At 31.8% G+C, this 20747-nt stretch overlaps 6 protein-coding genes across 12 annotated transcripts; 5 read left to right on the top strand and 1 right to left on the bottom strand.

Moving 5' to 3' along the window:
• The first annotated feature begins 7 nt into the window (after nt 1–7).
• On the top strand, nt 8–1326 carry LOC128389360 (peptidyl-prolyl cis-trans isomerase-like 3). Its single transcript, XM_053348922.1, has 3 exons — nt 8–166; nt 312–592; nt 676–1326. Exons 1-3 carry the CDS (start codon nt 89–91, stop codon nt 803–805), a joined length of 489 nt encoding a protein of 162 aa, XP_053204897.1. The 5' UTR covers nt 8–88; the 3' UTR covers nt 806–1326.
• A 2582-nt stretch (nt 1327–3908) lies between these two features.
• Nucleotides 3909–4720, top strand: LOC128389369 (uncharacterized). The gene is made up of 2 exons (XM_053348934.1): nt 3909–4102; nt 4184–4720. The coding sequence occupies exons 1-2, from the start codon at nt 4006–4008 to the stop codon at nt 4432–4434; spliced, it is 348 nt and encodes a 115-aa protein (XP_053204909.1). The 5' UTR covers nt 3909–4005; the 3' UTR covers nt 4435–4720.
• Nucleotides 4721–4961: 241 nt separating this feature from the next.
• On the top strand, nt 4962–7549 carry LOC128389368 (alpha-(1,3)-fucosyltransferase C-like). Its single transcript, XM_053348933.1, has one exon. The coding sequence runs from the start codon at nt 5450–5452 to the stop codon at nt 6965–6967; it is 1518 nt and encodes a 505-aa protein (XP_053204908.1). The 5' UTR covers nt 4962–5449; the 3' UTR covers nt 6968–7549.
• A 655-nt stretch (nt 7550–8204) lies between these two features.
• LOC128389453 (GATA zinc finger domain-containing protein 13-like) lies at nt 8205–12396 on the bottom strand. 7 transcript variants are annotated; one of them, XM_053349052.1, is made up of 5 exons: nt 10383–10599; nt 9757–9859; nt 9442–9567; nt 9116–9363; nt 8205–9045 (listed from the first exon to the last, which is right to left on the bottom strand). In XM_053349052.1, coding segments are annotated over exons 3-5 (543 nt in total). In that variant the 5' UTR covers nt 9443–9567; nt 9757–9859; nt 10383–10599; the 3' UTR covers nt 8205–8751. The 7 variants fall into 7 exon arrangements, 3 of the variants coding, with proteins under 3 accessions (XP_053205027.1, XP_053205024.1, XP_053205025.1); XR_008325464.1 differs by lacking the exons at nt 8205–9045; nt 9116–9363 and adding exons at nt 10773–11243; nt 11329–12396 and having other exon boundaries at nt 10383–10603; XR_008325466.1 differs by lacking the exons at nt 8205–9045; nt 9116–9363 and adding exons at nt 10773–11243; nt 11329–12396 and having other exon boundaries at nt 10497–10603.
• A 210-nt stretch (nt 12397–12606) lies between these two features.
• On the top strand, nt 12607–17812 carry LOC128389445 (remodeling and spacing factor 1-like). Its single transcript, XM_053349040.1, has 7 exons — nt 12607–13458; nt 13643–13827; nt 13929–14128; nt 14204–15678; nt 15784–15884; nt 15971–16075; nt 16146–17812. The coding sequence occupies exons 1-7, from the start codon at nt 13257–13259 to the stop codon at nt 17241–17243; spliced, it is 3366 nt and encodes a 1121-aa protein (XP_053205015.1). The 5' UTR covers nt 12607–13256; the 3' UTR covers nt 17244–17812.
• A 911-nt stretch (nt 17813–18723) lies between these two features.
• Nucleotides 18724–20422, top strand: LOC128389457 (uncharacterized). The gene is made up of 3 exons (XM_053349056.1): nt 18724–19142; nt 19624–19755; nt 19920–20422. Exons 1-3 carry the CDS (start codon nt 18861–18863, stop codon nt 20127–20129), a joined length of 624 nt encoding a protein of 207 aa, XP_053205031.1. The 5' UTR covers nt 18724–18860; the 3' UTR covers nt 20130–20422.
• Nucleotides 20423–20747: the final 325 nt, after the last annotated feature.

The following is a 20747-nucleotide window of genomic DNA, read 5'->3' as shown; positions in this document are numbered from 1 at the left end:
TTATTTTCACTGATAATTTTTTCTGCTCTTGATGTTGTTTAACTTTCTTTGGGTTGATTGTTAATTATTTTAATTTGTTTCTATTTTTATGGCGGTGACAATTCACACCGATTTGGGTGATTTAAAGATCGAACTGTTCTGTGACCTTTGCCCGAAAACATGTGAGGTAATTTTGAAATGGTTTCTTTGTTTTCTTTTTGTTTTTAGAATCAATGATTTCTGATGTTATTGTTTTTCTGTTGATTCGGTTTGTTTACTTTTCTTAAATAACATTAATTGTTTTTGTTTTTTTTTTCGTTGTTCTTTTTCAGAATTTTTTGGCCCTTTGTGCTTCTGATTATTACAATAATTGTCTTTTCCATAGAAATATCAAAGGTTTCATGGTTCAAACTGGTGACCCAACGAATTCTGGTAAAGGAGGAACATCTATTTGGGGAGGAAAATTTGAAGATGAATTAGTTGATTCACTTACTCATAATGTTCGTGGAATCGTTTCCATGGCCAATAGTGGACCGAATTCAAATGCATCTCAATTCTTTATCACTTATGATAAACAATCACATCTCGATATGAAGTACACAATATTTGGAAAGTGAGTATTACCCTTTACCATATCAGTAAATGTCACGCAACACTAACAAACAATTTACTAATCATTTTGATGATCTCTTTCAGAGTAATTGATGGATTTGATACTTTAGATGCATTGGAAAAGATTCCTGTTAATAATACGAAAAAATATCGACCCACAATCGAGATCAAGATTAAAAGTGTCACAATTCATGCAAATCCATTAGCAGGTTAACAATAACAATTTTCCATATGAACAAAGTACAAATCAAACTAATTAAACATCCATATCGTTCACATGCAAATATCGGACAATCAAATTGAACAATCAAACAGTTTCTTCAATTAATCTATTCGCACATTCAAATTGAAATGAACAAAGGTCCAATGATCAGCTGTAACTTTTTCCTCTTCTCAATCATCAATATAAACAAGTTCTTAATCGTTAATCATCAACATGATAATCCTGAACTTAATTGAATCTCTTTTCATGAATAATTGCCTATTGAATTAAATGAGGAGGTTAATTCATAGTCTTTAACATGAAATCATCTCGAGGATTAAGAAATTACTCAAATTTGATTAATTTGATTGTTTTGAAATGAAAACTTTCAATTCAATTTGGTCAAGAACAAATATTTAATTATTTAAATTATCATCATGTTGATTTGAATAAGTTGTTAATATTTTTTTTTTATTCATATGACAAATTACTTGTTATAAAGTAAATTTCTTGTTTCTGTTAATTGTTATAAACAATTTAATCGCTCTTCATATAAAATTTATATTATCGTCGTTGTTTTTTTTTCTCAATCGACCTTCATTTAGTGTTTACAATTAAGAGAAACAAAAAATTAACCATATATATGAATGAACGATAAAAAAATTAATAATAATAAAACGATGATGATCTTGCAATCAAGTTCAATTGATTAGGTCTTCAAGGAAGTAGCAAAAGATAATCAAAGTAATCAAATAGTTAACAAGGTAGGAAGAATAAAGTAATTAAAAGATTAAATTGATTACATCAGTTATATGACGATAATATCGTATAAGAATATAAATATAGTTCGATTAGAAGCAATTGATTAATTGTTAATTCCAATGGCAATGAATTGAAACACGAAACGAACGAGAAAAAAAAATCAAATTTTCGAAAAAGTGAAAATTTTAACAATTTGTTAACTTTTCATTTCTTCTTCCAATCAATTGTTAATTTCGGATAAATCAACTAATCTTTGATTAATCATTAACAAGATAATATATTGTTCGTTATTTGATTTTAGTTAATTTGATTGGTCCAGACAAGTTAATTATCATCAAAATAACAACAATTGAATCAGCAAAAGTGAAGGTGAGTTTTTAGCATCAACCTTGGCCGAAATTGTTTACTTTCACTTTTCAGATGAAACTTTAAATTGTAAAGAAAAATACAAATTGAGTGGTCATAATTAGTGGTCATTTTGTTGTTACTAATCGAAATTAACAGAAAATTTAAGTTAATAACAATCAAAAAAGAGAAAAGAATATTTCTCCTTAATTGTAACACTATTGTTTATCATTTTAATCTTCTCTCTCTTTCCTTTTCATCTTGATTAGTTAATTGTAGTTTAATTTAGTTTCTATTTCAAGGGTTGACCAATTTAAGGAATAGTTTTCCTGTCCAAGGTTTTAACTCTCGCTAATTGTTGTTGTTGTAATTATCTTGATTTATAATCTTTGTATCTTTTTTTTGTATTAATGAATTTCAATCTAAGAAAGTAACAATTATTATATTACCTGATTGTCCTTTGATTGTTTTGATTACTTTGGGTTAATGATGTTGATTATAACATAACAATCGTCTTCTATTTGTAGTTAAATCATTAGCATCGTTTTATTCAATGGTAAAACTTTGATGAGGCCACTTTTTTTCCCGATCAAATCAACATTAATTGTCTTTATAATAATGAAAGAAAAAACTTTCACTAAGTTTGACATGGAAAACAAAACAAATGGTCAAAAGTTTACTGAAAGAGAAACTGACCATCCAAATCAATGTCGATTAAAATTCAATTAAATTGCCGATAATAATGAATGTAAAGGTCAGTTGAAAATTTTCGATTCGATTATTAATCATTTCCAATTGTTGACCAAATGAAAAGAAGCTATTTAAAGGTAGCAATAGGTAAATAAATAGTCGAATGTCATTGAAATTAAGTTAATGTTGTAAGAAGGCGAAAGAAATGATAACTAAAATCATCTTGAAAGCTTAATTGCTGATTAATTGTTGATTAAGGACTATTGAAGAATATCTTGATTTGACCTTGGACAGTTCGAGAGATGATCGTCATTATTTTCCATTGTTAATTTGATTCTCTCAACTGGTCAAGTAACGGCGTTGGTGTTGTTGGGATGTAGGCGAAGTTTGTTAATCGAAGGACCGATGAAATCGAAAAAATCGAAGATGATTAGATATTCCATAGAACAATTAACTCTAATGAGTTTTGGACAACAAATAGTCAATTGAGATGAAGATTTAAATGTGAACACAAAGATTTGGAGGCCTAATTTGTTATCGAAGTGTAAATATGAAGTTACCTTTTTCGATGATGATGATTAAAGGGCTTGAGGATAATTAAAAATAAATCATCACGATTTAAAAGTATTGCGAAAAATTACCTTGTCCGATTTATCGTAATTGAATTTAATAAGAAGCAATCAACTGACCAAGGAAGAAATTAAGAGAGAGAGAGAGAGAGAGAGAGAGAGAGAGAGAGAGAGAGAGAGAGAGAGAGAGAGAGAGAGGTAAAACCAGAAAAGAAGATATTAAGAAGAAAAAAGTTCTAAAGAGAAAAAGAAAAAAAATGAATTAATCAACAATAGAAAACAAATATAAGTTATTGGTAAAATTAGTAAACAGGTTTAATGGTTCAAGACAATTAGTTAATTATTGATGATTAACTCTCTTAAAAATGTTTCCTTGTTTCTTTAGTTCTCAAGCTAATCAGTGATTCTCACCAATGTTAATATATGATAATTACAGCAACGAAAAATTAATTCAATGAACAATCAAAAGGATGAGAATGATGAAGATAAGAGGAAGGGAGAACTGGAATAAGGTGAAATTGGAAGAAAAGAAAGAGAATTAGAAAGAGAGGACAAATAGGCGGGAGTTAATTAGGATGAATCAGGGTCGCAATTCAATTCTAATTGTTGATTTCGTTCATTTTTATCTCCAATGGTGCGAAGGGGAGAGAGAGAGAGTGTGAGTGAGTGAGTGAGAGAGAATTGATGACGAGGGTGAGAAAAGATTAATAGACTTTGGATTTAGTATAAAAAGAGATTGAAATTCAGTTGAAATTCATCAGATTCAATTCTAACCATCAACAGTTAACTTGAACAATTTAATTCTATTCTTAATTTTGAGAAATCAATTTCTATTCCTAATCAACCATGAAGACTTTTATCATCGCCTGTGCTCTTATCGTCATGTTAACCGTCGCCTCAGTTTACGGTGAAGAGGATACTCTTCAAGCCGCTGAGTCTCGATGTAAGTGATTAGTTAATTGTTCTAAATTGTTTCCATTTAAATTTTAATTTTCTCTTTGTTTTAATCTTTTTTTTTACTTAGCTTATGGTGGCTCACGAGGTGGATATGGTGGCGGACACGGTGGTGGATCTAGAGGAGGTTATGGTGGTGGACACCGAGGTGGTTCTCGAGGTGGATACGGAGGTGGATCTCGAGGTGGTTACGGTGGTGGACACGGTGGTGGATCCAGAGGTGGATACGGTGGAGGTTCTCGAGGAGGTTACGGTGGTGGTCATGGTGGATCACGAGGAGGTTATGGTGGTGGTTCACGATCAGGTGGATACCATGGATAAACTTATTGACCATTTGATAAAAACTCTTGATTCTCACTCATAATACTCAGGTTTTAATTCATCTTGTCTAATTATCTGTTTCCTGTTTACTTCCTCACCTTCTCACTCTTCCGGTTTTCTTTATCTCTTTCAACACTCAGAACTTTTTTTTTCATTAAAAAGAAGACGGAAAAAGATCTCGTCGACAATCAAATTATCCTAATTAAATATTTTCCTTCTCTGTTCGTTACAATTAATGTACTCTTTTGGAAAAATTAAAAGAATAAAAGAACTATTTTGATTGTAATCTAATCGAATTGAACAATTAACAGTCGATACAAAAAACTTGAACAGTTTTCGCAAGTTAATAGATCGAAAAACTTACTAAGGATTCGAAGACACTCAAATTTCGTTTTCGATTCGATTCCTTAAGGATCTAAGAATTTCATTTAGTGAATCAGCCAAATTACTCATGAGAAAAATTTCAATAGTAATTCAGTTAATTATCATATTCGATTTGTATTTAATTAGCAGGTTTAAAGACTAATCCAAGTCCAAAATCAAGGTGAAAGTTCAAGATTGAAAGTGCCACACTTGATGCGTATCATTAACAGTTACAAATAATAAAAATTTTCCAATAGAAAATTAAACAAACTAAACTAATTAAACATCCACATTGTTCACATGTAAATATCGGATAATCAAGTTGAACAATTAAACAGTTTCTTCAATTAATCTATTCTCACATTCAGATTGAAATGAACAAAGGTCTTGATCAGCTGTAACTTTTTCCTCTTCTCAACCATCAATGTAAACAAGTTCTCGATTGTCTATCATCAATTTACGTTGTTTTGTGTTACTTATTTTCCATGTGATTTAATTAATGGACAGTTAACAATTTCCTCAGGTGTAATTCCCACTCTCATCGACTGGTGACCCTTAGAAGTGCCTCTAATTACCTCTGATTGGGTTGATTCATCTAAATTATTTTCCTCTGTTTCCTATCTCACTGTGTCTCCATATTGAAATAATCATAATGAGTAAGAAAAGATCAAAGATCTTACTGGCAATGTCCATTCTCGTGATAACAATATTCATCTTGATTCAATTCATCTTCCAACGGACAAATCTTATTCCCCAATTACCTGCATCTCTCATTTCCGAACCATTAGAATTGAAAAGCAGTGAAAATCCAATGGTAGTTGAAGATGTTGTTGATGATCAAAATAATAACAATAACATGAAAGAAATAAGCAAAGGAGAACCAGTTATACCCGATGAACCCATTCAGAGTCAAATGGAAGAGGATTTAGTTGTCCATGATGAGGATAAATCATTAATCCACCAATCTGATCAATCTTCAATTGTAATTGATCAACTAAATGTTTCCCAAATTTTACAAGATGGTTTCATTGATGAAAAGAAATCTGAATCCAAGGAAACCAATGAGAAACCAGTAGAGTTACCTAAGGTAAACCTCCAGGAAAACAAACCAGATATTAAACCAGAAATTGAACCAGAAATTGGACCAGAAAGTAAACCACAAATTAGACTAGAAAATGAGCTCGAAATTGGTGAAAAAGCTAAATTGGCTTCCAAATCAAAGGAATTTACGATAATTCTTTGGACTGATTTCTTCCAAACCAAGGATTACATCCAAAACTGGCAGTCTAATTGTGATTACACTAATTGCCAATTCACATCTAATCGTGATTCTTATCATGAAGCTGATGCTCTGATGTTTCATTCAGCAGATATAAAAACCTCTGATTTACCAACAGGAACCAGAGATCCTCAACAGCGATGGATTTATCTTAATCACGAATCACCGTCTCACACCGTCTTCCAACCAGTAGCCGCTCTCAATGGGTTGATTAACTGGACTGTTACCTATCGCCTCGATTCGGACTTTTCGTTATCTCCAGTTTTCCTTCCGCTCGAATCGGTGAAACCCGAGTTATCCATTAACCATTATCGACCTGGAAAGGTCGCCTGGTTTGTCTCAAATTGTAAAACACCTTCAAATCGCGAATCTTATGTAGATGAGCTTAAGAAATACATACGCGTTGATATCTTTGGAACCTGTGGTAACCTTACCTGTTTGCCGAAAATGTCCGATCAATGTTACGATACTTTGAGCCAAAAATATTATTTCTACCTTTCCTTTGAGAATTCATTGTGTCCCGATTATGTAACAGAGAAATTTTTCTCAATCTTGAACTATCCAATTGTACCAATTGTTTTCGGTGGTGCTGATTACTCTCGAATAGCACCACCTAATTCTTATATTGATGCTCTTTCTTACGATTCCCCAGCCAAATTGGCTGATTATCTGGTCCATTTGATTCAAACTCCAGAGGAATATGATGTTTACTTTAATTGGAAACGATATCATTATCAAACATACTCTCATTATGGTTGTAAAATTTGTTCAGCTCTCAATCAACCCAAACAATCAACTAAAACGTGGGATCATTTATCTGAATGGTGGTTTGAAGAGGCACCATGTAAACGCTGGATGGACGGCAAATTAGTCCCATGGAAATCACCCTGAACAATTAACATCTCCCTCTAATCATTTCCCATTAATTTAATTGATAAATTTATTCCCATCTGAACAAAGATGCTCCTGTTGAATATATTATCCAAATGATTTATTGTATTAGTTAAAAACACCATCAAAACTTTTAATTTTCATCACCTCATCACAATCACAATCACACCAATAACCAGCTATCGAGTTGATCGTAATCAAATTTGATTGAATCTCCCTCATCATCAATCACAACCCAAGACCAATCTTTAACCACTCATCTAACTTATTAACTAATTGTCTACAATTGAGTCAATAAAATTTGTGTACAATTTAAACTTCCAATTTTGATAAAACATATATACTTCCTGTAATTCATATAAATCCTAAATTAACTGAAAACAACAACCAAATCTAATCAATGTTAACATCCAAACAATCATAATTAATTTGTTCCTATTAATGTTGGATTAAAGCAATTACTTGTCAATATTTTTGATCAAAAAGCAAGTATATTGTTAATATTTAAAATGTGCTCTGTATCTAAATTGTTGGCCAACAAATTGGATCAATTTAAATAAAAGGTAAAATCTTTCATATCGATTGATAATATTTTTTTTATTCTAATCATTATTATTACGAATAAATTATTACGATAAAATAATATTTTCTCCTTCCGAGAAAAATGTCCACAGAATTGATTAACTGAGAGTGAGAAAGAAATATAAGAAGTTAACTGAATAGATTATCAACAATCAAATGTATATTATATTTCCATTGATAAATAATATCAATTGATGATGAAGAGAGAGAAAAAAAAATCGATTGTTAATGTTAATCATTAGATGAGAAATCAATCAAAAGTCTTGTTAGTAACTTAAATTGTTCCCCAACGCTATTGTCCGATTGTTACCTTTTTCCATCTCAATCAATCCCTTTAACTGTGATTACTTTTTCTGATCAATTGATCATTTGGTTAGTTATTCTAATTAGTAGGAAATGGTGACCAATTTCATTGAGAAAATTAACCAATGATTAAATTTGATTTCTCACTAATCAATGAGCGAGTGAGAGAGAAACAAAAACCTTAATGATTTAAGTTCTTGGAAAAAAAAATGGAAAACAAACAAAGAGAATCGAATTTTTTTCTCTCGATTATTGATTGTGATTAACTGTAAGAAGACATTTAAATTGTCAATGGATTGCTTAATTATCTGTGAGTAATTGATTGTCTAGAAAAAGAGTTAATTCTTTTGTGGAAAAAAAAGAAATGATTATTTTAATAGGACAAGAATGGAAAAAATTTTCAGTATGAGATTACAAAGGGAGTTTTATTTTCGTTTAATTGTTACGATTAAATTTGATTTTTTTTCGCTTGAAATTCGTTGATTGTTGTCATCAATTTTGTCTCGTTTATGGTTATCATAAACATCATCATTAATGTTGATGATATTTGTCTCACGCACATTCAAGAGACATTATTGTCTAATTATAATAAAAGTTTATCCTGATTCCTGGGAGTTCATAGTTATCAACATGATATTTTAAATTACTTGGAAGTTTAAAAATGTCGTAATTATTATAATTAATTAGTAGTTGGGGTTAATGTTCAAAAGGAGGCAATTGACTTGGTTAGGAGATGAAAAAAACTGTTCAAATACTGTACACAATGAAAATGATTGATCAATTTAAGGTATTAATAATATTGATAATAATAATTGTAATAATCCTTGATTAAGTATATTAGTTGATTGAAATTGTTTGTCCGAGAGCTCAAGAATCAATTGATTGTTTTTGATTTCTCTTCAAGAATCGACTTTATCCTTAATTGATGTTGCTTCTTTTGATGAACTGTCATTAGATTTATCATCACTTTTAGAATCGTTGCTTTTGGTTTCCACTTTATCCTTACCATTGGTGCTGTTTTTATCAACTGAATTTGAATTGTTACTGTTAATTGTGTCATTATTATTGGTATCATTAGTATTTCCATCACTTTCTTTGGCTTTGTCTTTTGATTCATCAGTAGTTTTTTTGTCCTCACTCTTATTACTATTGGAACCTGTTGTATCATCACTACTGCTACTTTTTTGACTAGACTGTAAGATGGAAACAATTAGTTAATTAAATTACAAATTTCATCAATATATTATAATTTCGGTCATTTACCTTTTCTCCTTGAGCTTTGGCCTGAACAGCTCGAGCTTTAGCAACTTTTTCCTCTATTATTTCTTGTCTCCTTTCTTCCGCTTTCGCTATTTTTTCTTTAATATCATCAACTGTCGGAATCGAAGCCCTTTGCTCCTCTAATCGTGCCAATCGTTTTGGTGGATGTTTCTTAACAATTGATTCTTCATCTCCGCCGCCATCGGTCACCGATGGATCGATTGGTATCTCGAATGCAACTGGTTTGGGCACTAGAACAAAACAAAAGACAATACAATCAAAAACGGACCAAATCTAATTCGATAGAAAAGTTGAAAAATTTAACTCACTGTTACCTGGAGTTGGTGGTCGATCGGATACTTTATTATTATTGTCTTCTTGGGCTATTGAGTCCAGAATTTTGTTCTTTTCATTGATACTATTTTGAGGTCCTTCTGATGTTTGAGTGGCTTTTGCTGCTCCACAACCCATTTGTGTGATTAAATCCGAGTAGCAAACAATGAATCAAAATTAAAAGTTAAATCAAGAACAAAAAGTTTCACTTTAAGAATATTGAGAAAGTTTCACCAATTCTTTGTAACTGATTAATCCGCTTGGTGAACGATGCACAAAAAAAAAGGAAATTGATTAAATTAAGTAATTACCACGCGAATTACAAAATAAATCAACTAAAAAACTTTGATTGAGACCAGAATTGGTTGAACAATAAGAGAGAAACAAAATCCACCGATCAAGAGGTAATCAAATCTGGTAAAGGAAAATAAGACGAATTGAATTATTGAATTGAGTTAGATAAAATATCTATAAACAAAAGGTAATATATTTTGTGAGAGTGAGCAACACGAAAGAGAGAGAGAGAGGGAGAGAAAGAGATGAAAAAAATATTGAAAGAGTAGAAAAAAGAAAAGGGAGAAAAAGAAAAAAAAAATCTCTATTCTTTTCCACCTTTGGCTCGTATTTGTGAGTGTGCATGTAGATGATATATCAATAGATGAATATATTATTCTGATGTTTATGATGATAATGATGAAAGAAGAAAAAAAAATAATCACTTGAAGAATATAAGAAAACGATAAGGGTTATTCACATTTAGAATGGACTATCAGGTAAATTACAGGTAAATCAGTTTTCTTTTTTCTCCCTATTTATTGCCACCAATTCTGTTATTTCTTCCTTGTCCACCTCCAATTTCTTTCTTTTCTCTCTCTCTCTCTCTCTTTCTATTTTCTCTGTGTTCCTGTTATTAGAATGATTATTTTAATAATCCCACCTTTGGCTATTCTCTGTATTACTTCCGAGTCTATCGACTCCTCTCTCTGTCTCTTTCCTCCTCCTCCTCCTTTGAAGGTGGTGATATGTTGACATTTCCCGGTCACTCAGTTACCATGGTTAAAATGAGGGAAACAAACAGGTAACCTGAGCGATAAGTTTTGTAAGTCCAACTTGAAGTAACAGTTAAACTGTTACAGTTTGTAGATTGTCGATTGGATGCTAAAGAGATGAATAGAGAGAAAAACAATTAGCAAAGAAATTTTTTGAGTCATTAATTAGTAATTTTAAGATGCATGCAAATTAGAATTGATTTGCAAATCCTCTATTTCTGATTAGAAGATGAACAAATTGTGAGCGAATTTGTTTGATAGAAAATTTAATTTCATACCTTGATTGTCTTTAAATTATCTTTTTTCTTCGTATTTAATTTTCTTCTGACGAAATGGTACTTTGAAAGAATTTTTTCTATGCTTTAGATTTTTCGGTTTACTGACTAACATTTGATAAACTTTTTCTTTCCATTCTAATAACTCAGATGATTCTCGAGATTCAAGTGATTTCCAATGATATTCAGGCCAATAACTCGAATAAATTGATTTGTAAGACTCTTTGATTGTATCCCATTCCAAAATGTCCAATCTTTCAAGGTGAATACACAACTTTTTCCATGCTTCAAGATTTTCTTTGTTATGAAAGAAATCAACAAATTCCATGAGGATAGTACAAGTATAACGAGAACCAACTTTACAGTAATCCAACATTTCAATGATTAAAGGTGAACAAGGTGAAAGTTGAGCAACTTTATGAAAACAATCCTCAATAATTTTCTCTGATTTTGGATCGGCTTTTTTATATTTTACTGTAAATGGAAGAAATAAGAAAAGACAAGATGAATTAGAAACATTTCGAGAAGAGAAAAACAGGAAAAAAAAACAAATACAAACCTAAGAACTTGAATATGTAAATATAAGCGTTTAAATTGTCACTGTTAAGATCTTTGTAGGCAATTAGACATTCGAGAGCTTCATCAATCTCATTATTATGAATATAAATGTCAAGAATACGAGGAATTAAAAAATCTAAAGGACCGGGTTTGTTTTTTAGAATTGTTTTCCAAATGTTAACAACTTGATCCAAAATCATGTAATTTTGTTGTGATGGTTGATATGAAGAGCTTAATTCATCAACACAAACCATATAATCACAAAGAGCCACACAAGAGTTGGCAATTTGTTCAAAAATGTCTTCGGTTACATAAGTCATGGTCCTTTTTGCCCAAACTGAATTGTATTCACTTTTGGCCTCCTTGTAGAAACCATTGCCAATAAGGTTGGTCATGAAATCGGCTAGAATTTCATATTTAATACAACAGGATTGGAAAAAATTTTTCAATAGAAAAGACCAAATGTCATTTAGTTTAAATAGATTGTAACTCATTTCGGTTGACATAAGGCAACAGATTATATGGAAAACGTGATCCTGACTCATCCTCGGATGCCGGGTAAGGGTGGGTAATAGTGTTTCCACCTTCCAGATAAGGTGAGAGCCACATAGAGAGGCGATTAAATGGTGTAAAGGTTGTACATGGATTAGTAAATTATATTCAGTATCAACGATCTCAGCACTTTTCAAATAGGCATGACGATAAACCCTAATTGCATCAGAAGCCATTACAATGAGGTTTCAACACAACGTTAAAAAGATTAACACAACAACCAAACAGAAACAAGTCCAAGTGCAACAAGAATAAAAGCAAAATGCAGAAAACAAACAATTAGAGAAAACAATTAACAAAATGAATAAATAATTAAAAAAAACAATCAACAATTAACAAGCAAAAAAAAAGACAATCAAAAAAAAGCAAACACGTTGAGATTATTTTAAAGATTATCAGCTGATTATTGGAGTGAAAGAAGAGAAAATAATCTAAATGATTGGGTGGTCACAATTAAGAAGAAGAGAATTTCAATATTTGTCAATTAATTAAAGAATTACAAGATTAGAGATGACAAATTGTTTGAGAATTAATTGGATTTGAGGACAAAAAAGAAAAGAAAAATTATCAATAGAATTTGAATTTTATTCTCTTCTCTCAATTCGAAAAAGGCGCTTCCATATTATGATGAATTCTAATTGGCTGATGACGTATTTTTCTCAAAGAGAAAATTATTTCTTCTAAATAAAATTTGTATTCTAAAAGTGGAAAGAAAATTTTTATCATTTTTTATTACTCATTAATTGTATTGATCTATTTTAAATTTTATCCTGACAATATGAACAATTTACTCATTATCAATGATCATTGGACAATTAATTTCTTTTCGTCTGTTAGCAGTTTAAAGAATCAAAGAGTTTTATCCAAAAAATAAAAGGATTTATTGTTTGTGTTTCTCTGTCTCTCTTTCTCTCTTTCTTTTTACTTTCCTTTTACCTTTCATTTAATTCATTTGCTCTCTTTCTCTATCTTTCTTTTTTTACATTTTTCTTTCTTCTCTCATGTTTTTTTTGTTTGTCGGCAGAATAAATTCACAGTTTTTTCTTTTACATTGTGAATTATTCAAGTGTCTCTAGAGTTACCACCGAGAATTTGGCTTTTTTTGGCGACTAAAAGAAAACCCGTCACCTTGTGTATATAAAATTTTCTCCAAGGGGCAAAGAAAAAGATCTCGCAATTTATTTATCAATACCAACCCCTGACCCAGAGATTAAAGAAAACAAGAGAAAGAGAGAGAGAGAGAGAGAGAGAGGTGATAAAGTGAATTTTTTCAAGTTAACCCTGTGTTCATGATCATCACCATCATTTTAATTTAATTAGCTGTCATCTTTCATCTGTCAATTGTAAATCTTATTTTTTATTTTTCGTTAAACAATCATGGCTTGTGTTGATGTAGACATGAATTCTCCTGTCAAATTGGAACAAGTGGAGAGTAAACTTGATACCACTGAGATACCAATCTGTGAAAGTGATCCTAATTTTGCAGTTATTTGTTCATTCATTGAACAATTTGGTTCATCTCTTGATCTACATTTGGACATAGCCCAATTAAAATCTATGTTAGAAACCAATGAGAAAAGTAAGTTAATAACTCTTGATGCATTTCTCATTCTCTTGTGTGTTTATTATTACATATTCTCTGGGACTTATACATGTTGTTTATTTCTTCAAATTATTTTCTCCTGTCATTTTTCTTTCAATACATGGAAAGTATCATTACGTTATTTATTAATTATTCTCTTTTTTTTATCATCTCTTTACAGCTCCAGAAGAATTAGTCGAGTTACACATTAAACTTCTCAGAAAAAGACGTAAATATATTCAACGGGACAAATGGGAAAGAGCATTAGTTAAATTTATCTCAGAATATTCTAATGTCGATGCTTGGGAACTCGAAAGATATGGATACAAAAATGTCAATCTCGGTATCAGACTCGCTGCTTTCAAGGTGAGATTTTAAGCCTTTTTTCGTCTCTTTAATTTGGTTATCTGACAATTTATGTGACAAAATTTTTATACCTACTGTTTCACTGTTACTCGTTATTTTAGAATCTCCTTGAAGCTCAATTTGATTACAATGCCAAATTTAAAACCGGTATCAATGCTATGGAAGCTCAATCTCTCCGTTTGGCTCCCATAGGAAGGGATATTCATGGTAACCAATATTGGTTTCAACTTGATTCTGAATTTTGTTTAAGACTTTACCGCGAAGAGCCGGATGATGAAAAGTCTTGGATTCTTATTTGCAAGTAAGTTTGAATAGCTTTTGATGTTTAATTGGAACCATTAATTTATTTTTCTTTTCTTTTCTTTTTTTTCTTCAGAAATAAAGTTGATCTCGAGTTTTTAATCTCAAGCCTACAAACACAAACTCTTGACCAACTTAAAGATTCTACACCAACGAGCGAGCATACAAGAGAAAATGATGATAGCAATTTAATTTTTCCAATCAACAGTATAAAAGATGAACAATATGAAAAAGAAAGGTCCACTTTCTCATTCGACCAAAAGCTTATTCCCACTGAAGAATTGAAAAGTGAAAACTCTAGTGAATTAACTGATTACATTAAAGATGAAGTGACATTATCTCATGATAATCATCATCCCACCCAGTGCATCGTGAAAAGTGAATCAGAAAATGATAATCTTTCTAAAATTGATTTAAAATCAATCGGTCAAGATTGTAAACAGCAAAGTCATCAACTTCCTAAACTTTTCTTACCAGACATTAACTTCCAAAAATCAAGTGCCCCCGCTGAAATCGACTCCGAAGTTCATACAGTTCTCAATAACCTTTTAGACAAAATATCAACTAAAGATCAATTCTCATCACAAAAAAAGCATTTGGAAGTGAACCTTCAAGATATAACAGATTTATGCAATCAACTCTTAGATCAAGTTTGTTCGAGCTTCCAACAACCTATCTCATCAAAATATACAAATGAAGATCTTGATGAACAAAAGCCAATCAATTTACTCGAGTCTTCGCCATCCACAAATTTAATTGAAGCATCTAATGGACAAGAATCAGGAAACAAGGAGCAAAGTGAAGATGAAGATTTAACACCATCAAGATCGACATTTTCTAGTAAAAAAAGAGGAAGAAAATCAAGAAGAGGAGGAAGAAAAACACAAAACCAAAATAATCGAAGTTTTGACGAAAAATCTGAATCAGAGAGTCAAAATGCAACCGAAGTACAAGTTCCAATTGAAGCAAAACCTCAAAGTGGTAGAGGGAGGGGAGGAGCTGGTAGGGGTAGAGGTCGTAGGGTCTCAATTCCAGAGCTTCAAATTATCGAAAATGCCGAAAGATCTCCATCGCCACAACCAATCAAACGTCAAAGTCGTAGGATACAAGCGCTTCAGGAGAAGAAAAATGCTGAACTCGCTGAGAAAGTGAAGCGGGAACAACAACATCTAGAAGAAATGGCAAAGAAAATGCAAGCAAATAAAGTTAAATCTCAGGAAAATAGCTGTGATAGCTTCAAAAGTAAAGACTCTCGAAAAAGCAGTTACAATACTGAAGAAAGTTCGAGTGAAAGTGATCAAGTTTCCGAAAAAAATCGATCTAAGAAAAAAAGAAAAAAGAAGAAGAAAGGAATCCCCGGAAAGAAAGGCTGTCCATGGGATAGTGCCGACTCTTCGAGTGAGCCGAGTGAAGAGGAAGAGGAAGAAGAGATAGAAGAAGAAGAAGACGAAATACTCCAATTTGATGAAAATGAAGACGAATTCGCTTGCGAAGAACCTGAGCCTGATGCTGAACCAATTATTCTCAAAAGAGCAAGAACAGCTAAAAAAGGTAAATCTAAACCCAAGAGATGGATTTTCTATTTAAAATTTTAATGGTCTAGCTTTTTAATCAAGACTTTATTTTAATCGTAATGTTTGTTTACCTTTTTTACAGTCAAAGAAAAAGCTCCCGACCAAGAGTCAAGTAGTGAATCAGAAGAGATTAATGATGATACACCTTGTCAACGTTGTGGCAAATATGACCATCCAGATTGGGTTAGTTATCGTATTTTTGACCAAATCACTATTTCAGCTATTTAATTACATTAAGACTTACCTTTGTAATGATCTCGTTTTTATAGATTCTTCTTTGTGACAAATGTGACGTCGGTTTCCATACTGCATGCCTTAGGCCTCCACTAATGTCAATTCCTGAAGGGGATTGGTTTTGTCCACCATGTGAAAATGTAAGTGACCAAAATTTATATCAATTTTTGTATTTTCTAACGTTTTTTTTTCATCATTTAATTTTAACAGAAACTATTAATTGAAAAACTACAAGAGCGCTTTGAAGTTTTATCAAAGGCTCTCGAAAAGAAGGAACTTGAAGAGATGCGTAAACAACGATTGAAACAAGTAGAACTTAGTCTGAACCAACTTTTCAAACCCAAGCCCGTTGAAAACCACAGGAAATCGACTGAAGAAAGAGAATACGAAGAAAAACCGGTTAAAAAATATTCTAAACGATTTTCTGATGAAGAATCTGATATGGAAAGAAGTGATAATGAGTCAGATGGAGAAAGTGACGAAAGTGAATATTTATTATTACGATCAGCTAGAAGTCGTAAAAAGATCAGTTATCAATTTACTGAGTACGATGCAATGATTAATTCAGCTATCCAAGATGAAGGTTACGATGAAGTGCCACAAGATGTACCTTTCGGTCAATCAAGAGGTAAAGATATGGCTACGATCGAACAAGCCTTGAAACAACAAGAAGCTGAAGAAAAGGAGAACGAAATGGAACCAGAACAATTTAATATCGAAAATGAAGTAGACTCAAAATCAGAAGATCTCGTGCAACCTGAAGTGGATGAGAAAGCAGAACCAGTTAACAATGAAGAAGAAAAGGAAGAAGAGGTGGTTGATGAAGATTCTGACTTTGAGCCTCAGAAGCGAAAAAAAGTAAGAAGACAAGCGAAAAAACGACGTTTAAACGACCTGGAAGCTCCTTCAGAGGACGATTCGGACGAATCTTTCAAAGGTGGATCTGATACCGAAGTAGAAGATGCGTCGGAAGAAACTTTGGAAGAATCTTTAGACGAAGAAGAAGAAGAAAGTAACGGCTCTTGGAAAAAGTTTAGAATATCAAAAAAATCTAAAGGTAGACGTGTCAGAGGAAGTAAAAAAGGAGGATATCGACGAGACGATTTTGTCGTTGATTCTGATGACAGTGAATATGAAGCTGGTGGACGATCTCGAACTAGAACCGCAGCTAGAAAACGTGTCAGTTACAAGGAGTTTACATCAGACGAAGAGGAGGAAGAATATGAAACAAGTAAAAAACGTAAACTGAGCGGTTCAGATACAAGTGATGAAGAATGGACTGAAAATGATGACGATGACGATGTCTAATTAAAACACCAACGCGTGTGTGAGGAACATCAAAGTAGCTCTGTACAGGATTTAAGGAAGTGCATGCGATAAAGTTAACAACCCACTCGATAAGTAAAGTTAAATGAAATCTATTTGTTTACACGATGAGACTTATTTTAATTCATTCATGTAATCACATTTAACTGCTCATCGATTTTTATATAACACAATCTACTATTCCTTTACTCGCACAAACTTTCCACTTGAAATCATCATCTCTCAGGCCGAGCCTAAATTGATCATACGGGCAAATTTAACTCGAAAGCAAAATAATAAAATTTGTATAATGAACTATTATTATTAATATTGATAATGAAATCCAAATCTAATCGAGTTTATAAAATTAATTGATCAAAGAATATTTTACAACAATCCAAGGCAACATTTAAACAAATTGTTTGTTTAAACTTAAAGAAAAAGCTCAAAACTCAATCTCGAGGTCAAAGAATTGACTTGAAAGAATAAAAGAAAAATTTATAAAGGAAACTTGAGTCCAATTCTATGCCGATTTAAATAATCAATAAATTCTTTTCGAATATGATATTTAATCAATCACATTGTTTCTATTTAATTTTTGTGATTGAAATTCTCAGATCATGAACATTTCATCAATTAAATGACTCTGGTGGTGATGGAAACGATTGAAGTGACAGTTCATCTGAATGTAATTCGAGTAAGAACCAACGATGATAATTCATCTCTCGGAAAATCAAAATGAGACAGATCGAAATCCACAAGGAGATGATGACATTTCCTCTTTAGCATTTTACTTAATCTCTTCAACCGACCGATTGCAGGCCAAGGAAATGCCGCTGCTTGAGGCCACCGCATCTTTCAAATGCTCCCTAATCATCCACACGAGCTGAACGTTTGTCCATATCAGACAAGAGATGGTCCATAAGTACTTCGTCCAACTAAAAAGGGGAGACCGACAATTCATTGGTCAGTTTATTTATTGGGAACAAATTCTAATTGCAGATCATCTTCACCTTCGTCCTAATTTTAGATCATTGGATCGCCAGGTCAAAGAAGCGCCTTGAAAGAATCAAAATCATTTTTGAAATTTATGTCAAATTCTGTTCCGATGTAATTATCAATAAACATAAAGCTTTTCTAATCACAAATTGAATCAATTATAATTTTTTCAATTAATTATAGTCAATAGATTGTAACAATTAGCAATTCCAATCAAATGAGTTGCGATTAAAGCCAATTAAGAGATGACGTACCAAAGGAAAAAGAAACAATCTCTATTTGATAAGAAAATATTTGACAATAGAGTCGCTTTTTAAGCTCAAGTACAATTAAATTAAGCAGAAAAAAACAGAAACTATTAATAATTAAATTCTTTAATCACTTGATAATTAAGCGAAAATGTTTATCATTAGTTTTAATTAGAAACATGAGATGGCAGTAAAGTTCTTTCGAGTAGCGACATCTATTGGATTAACAGTGGAATTAGAATTTATGAGATTTTGGTTTTTTTCTGGTGTTGATTTTTTACCCGAGTGACTTTTAATTTTCCCATTAATTGATTGTTGATTATTAGTTTGTTTTGCGTTAATTAATAACCTAGTTGATTGTTTCTTTATCAATATGGCTGCCCAAATGTTTTCTCGTCAATTGCGATCCCTGATGAGTCAAATGAGTCGAGATGTGATTAGACCAACATTGAGACGTCCTCTAAACACTTCTATATTCCAAGCAAGTCAAAGGTTGAATATTGATTGTTTTAAACCATCCGACAGGATTAACCGATTATCTTATCGACTTCATATGGGTTTGTCCGAAAGAAATAGACCTAAATTGGAACCAGCAGTGATTGAGCAAAGAGTAATGAAAATTTGCAAGGCCCATGATCGCATTGATGGTACCAAGGTAACTAACCACAAATGCACACACACACAATATATTGATAAGCGAATCATGGAAACAGATTAACCAACCAGATCATCTAATTTTTCCAATTCTATTCTATTGATCAAGTTTATCGTCTCAATACCAATATTCCATTTAATCTGTTTCTAATTGACTCTGGATGTATGGATATTCTGTTTGTTGACAAAAGTCCATTGATTATGTGACTGAACATGCTTTCAATTATCTCTATTCTGTGTGTCCTCCCTGGTTCAGTCTCGATATTCATGTTTCCTCTTGAGCAATTTTATCAGTTATCTCTTTGATTAGCACATTCATTTTCCTTTATTCCACTCTTATATTTAGATAATTGTTCATGGTTGTTTTTGAGAGATTAAAAAACTGGATATCGAGATTGAGATTTCCTTTTTTTTCTTAATTATCTAACAACAGAGATATCTGATAAAATTGACTTTTTCTATTATTTTTCCTCCTTATTCAGTTACTTAGAGTGGATTCAGTGTTGAAAACAGTTTCTAGACATTATGGACACAAACCTCCTCTTACTTACGATTTCATTCGTGAACGAGTTCTTCTTGTCCTCAGATTATACGACAAAATTGACCCAACCAAGGTATCAACTGAATCTATTCCCTTTCTCCATTAACAATTGAATATCGTTACTGTTTCTCAGGGAATCAAAAGTTAACACCTCATCTGATAATTTCTTGTATAATTTTCTCCTAATTAACTTGTGATCTTTTTCTTGCCAATCTTTTTGTTGGTTTATCTCTTTAGCTTACACTGGAAGCACATTTTATGAACGATTTGGGATTGGATTCATTAGATCATGTAGAGGTTATTATGGCCATGGAAGATGAATTCCAATTTGAAATTCCTGACAGAGATGCTGAAAAGTTACTCAGACCGATCGATATTGTTAAATATGTGGCTGATAAAGATGAAGCATATTTTGAATTACAAGATACCCATGAATACCCTAAATAACAAGTTAAACATTTAATGGCCAGTTTTGTGTACAAAACAAAGATCCTTACAGAATTCTGGTTCTAAACGTTATCAATTGTTTAATTTAAACAAAAGTGGATGGAAAACAAAATCCAAAAGCCAAAAGTACTAATAATAAGATCCAACATTTGTGTTTTCTTTGTAAAAAAACAACAACACCAACAACAACATGGAATATAGAATGGAATTTGGAAACAATGATTTAAATATGTAGTCTAAATGTTTCAATCAATTAAATAAAAAACATAACAATAAATAGAAATATTAATTAACTACAATTAAAATTTTGACAATTTTTTCACTTCACAAAAACAAACAAACAAACAAACAAATTAACAGAACAGATTAAAGAACAAGAGAAATGATTAGAGAGCACAATTAATAAGCTTCTAGACAATTCAAAGGATATTTAAAGAACAATTAACTGTTGAAAAATAATTAATCCAAAGAGAAATGGAAAGTCTTTAATTACAATTACAATTAGAATTCAAAATAAGTGGTTAACCATTTTCTCCTTTGAGATCACATGATAAACGGTCACGTGACTTTGGACTTGACAAGAGAAGAAGAGAATTGGTCTTTCTTTTTCTCTTTCTT

The sequence above is a fragment of the Panonychus citri genome, unplaced genomic scaffold (assembly GCF_014898815.1).
Source record: "Panonychus citri isolate SS breed McGregor unplaced genomic scaffold, ASM1489881v1 Contig00108, whole genome shotgun sequence".
Lineage (NCBI taxonomy): Eukaryota > Metazoa > Arthropoda > Arachnida > Trombidiformes > Tetranychidae > Panonychus > Panonychus citri.
The sequence above is the reverse complement of the archived record's forward strand: the minus strand, read 5'-3'. Positions and strand labels throughout refer to the sequence as shown.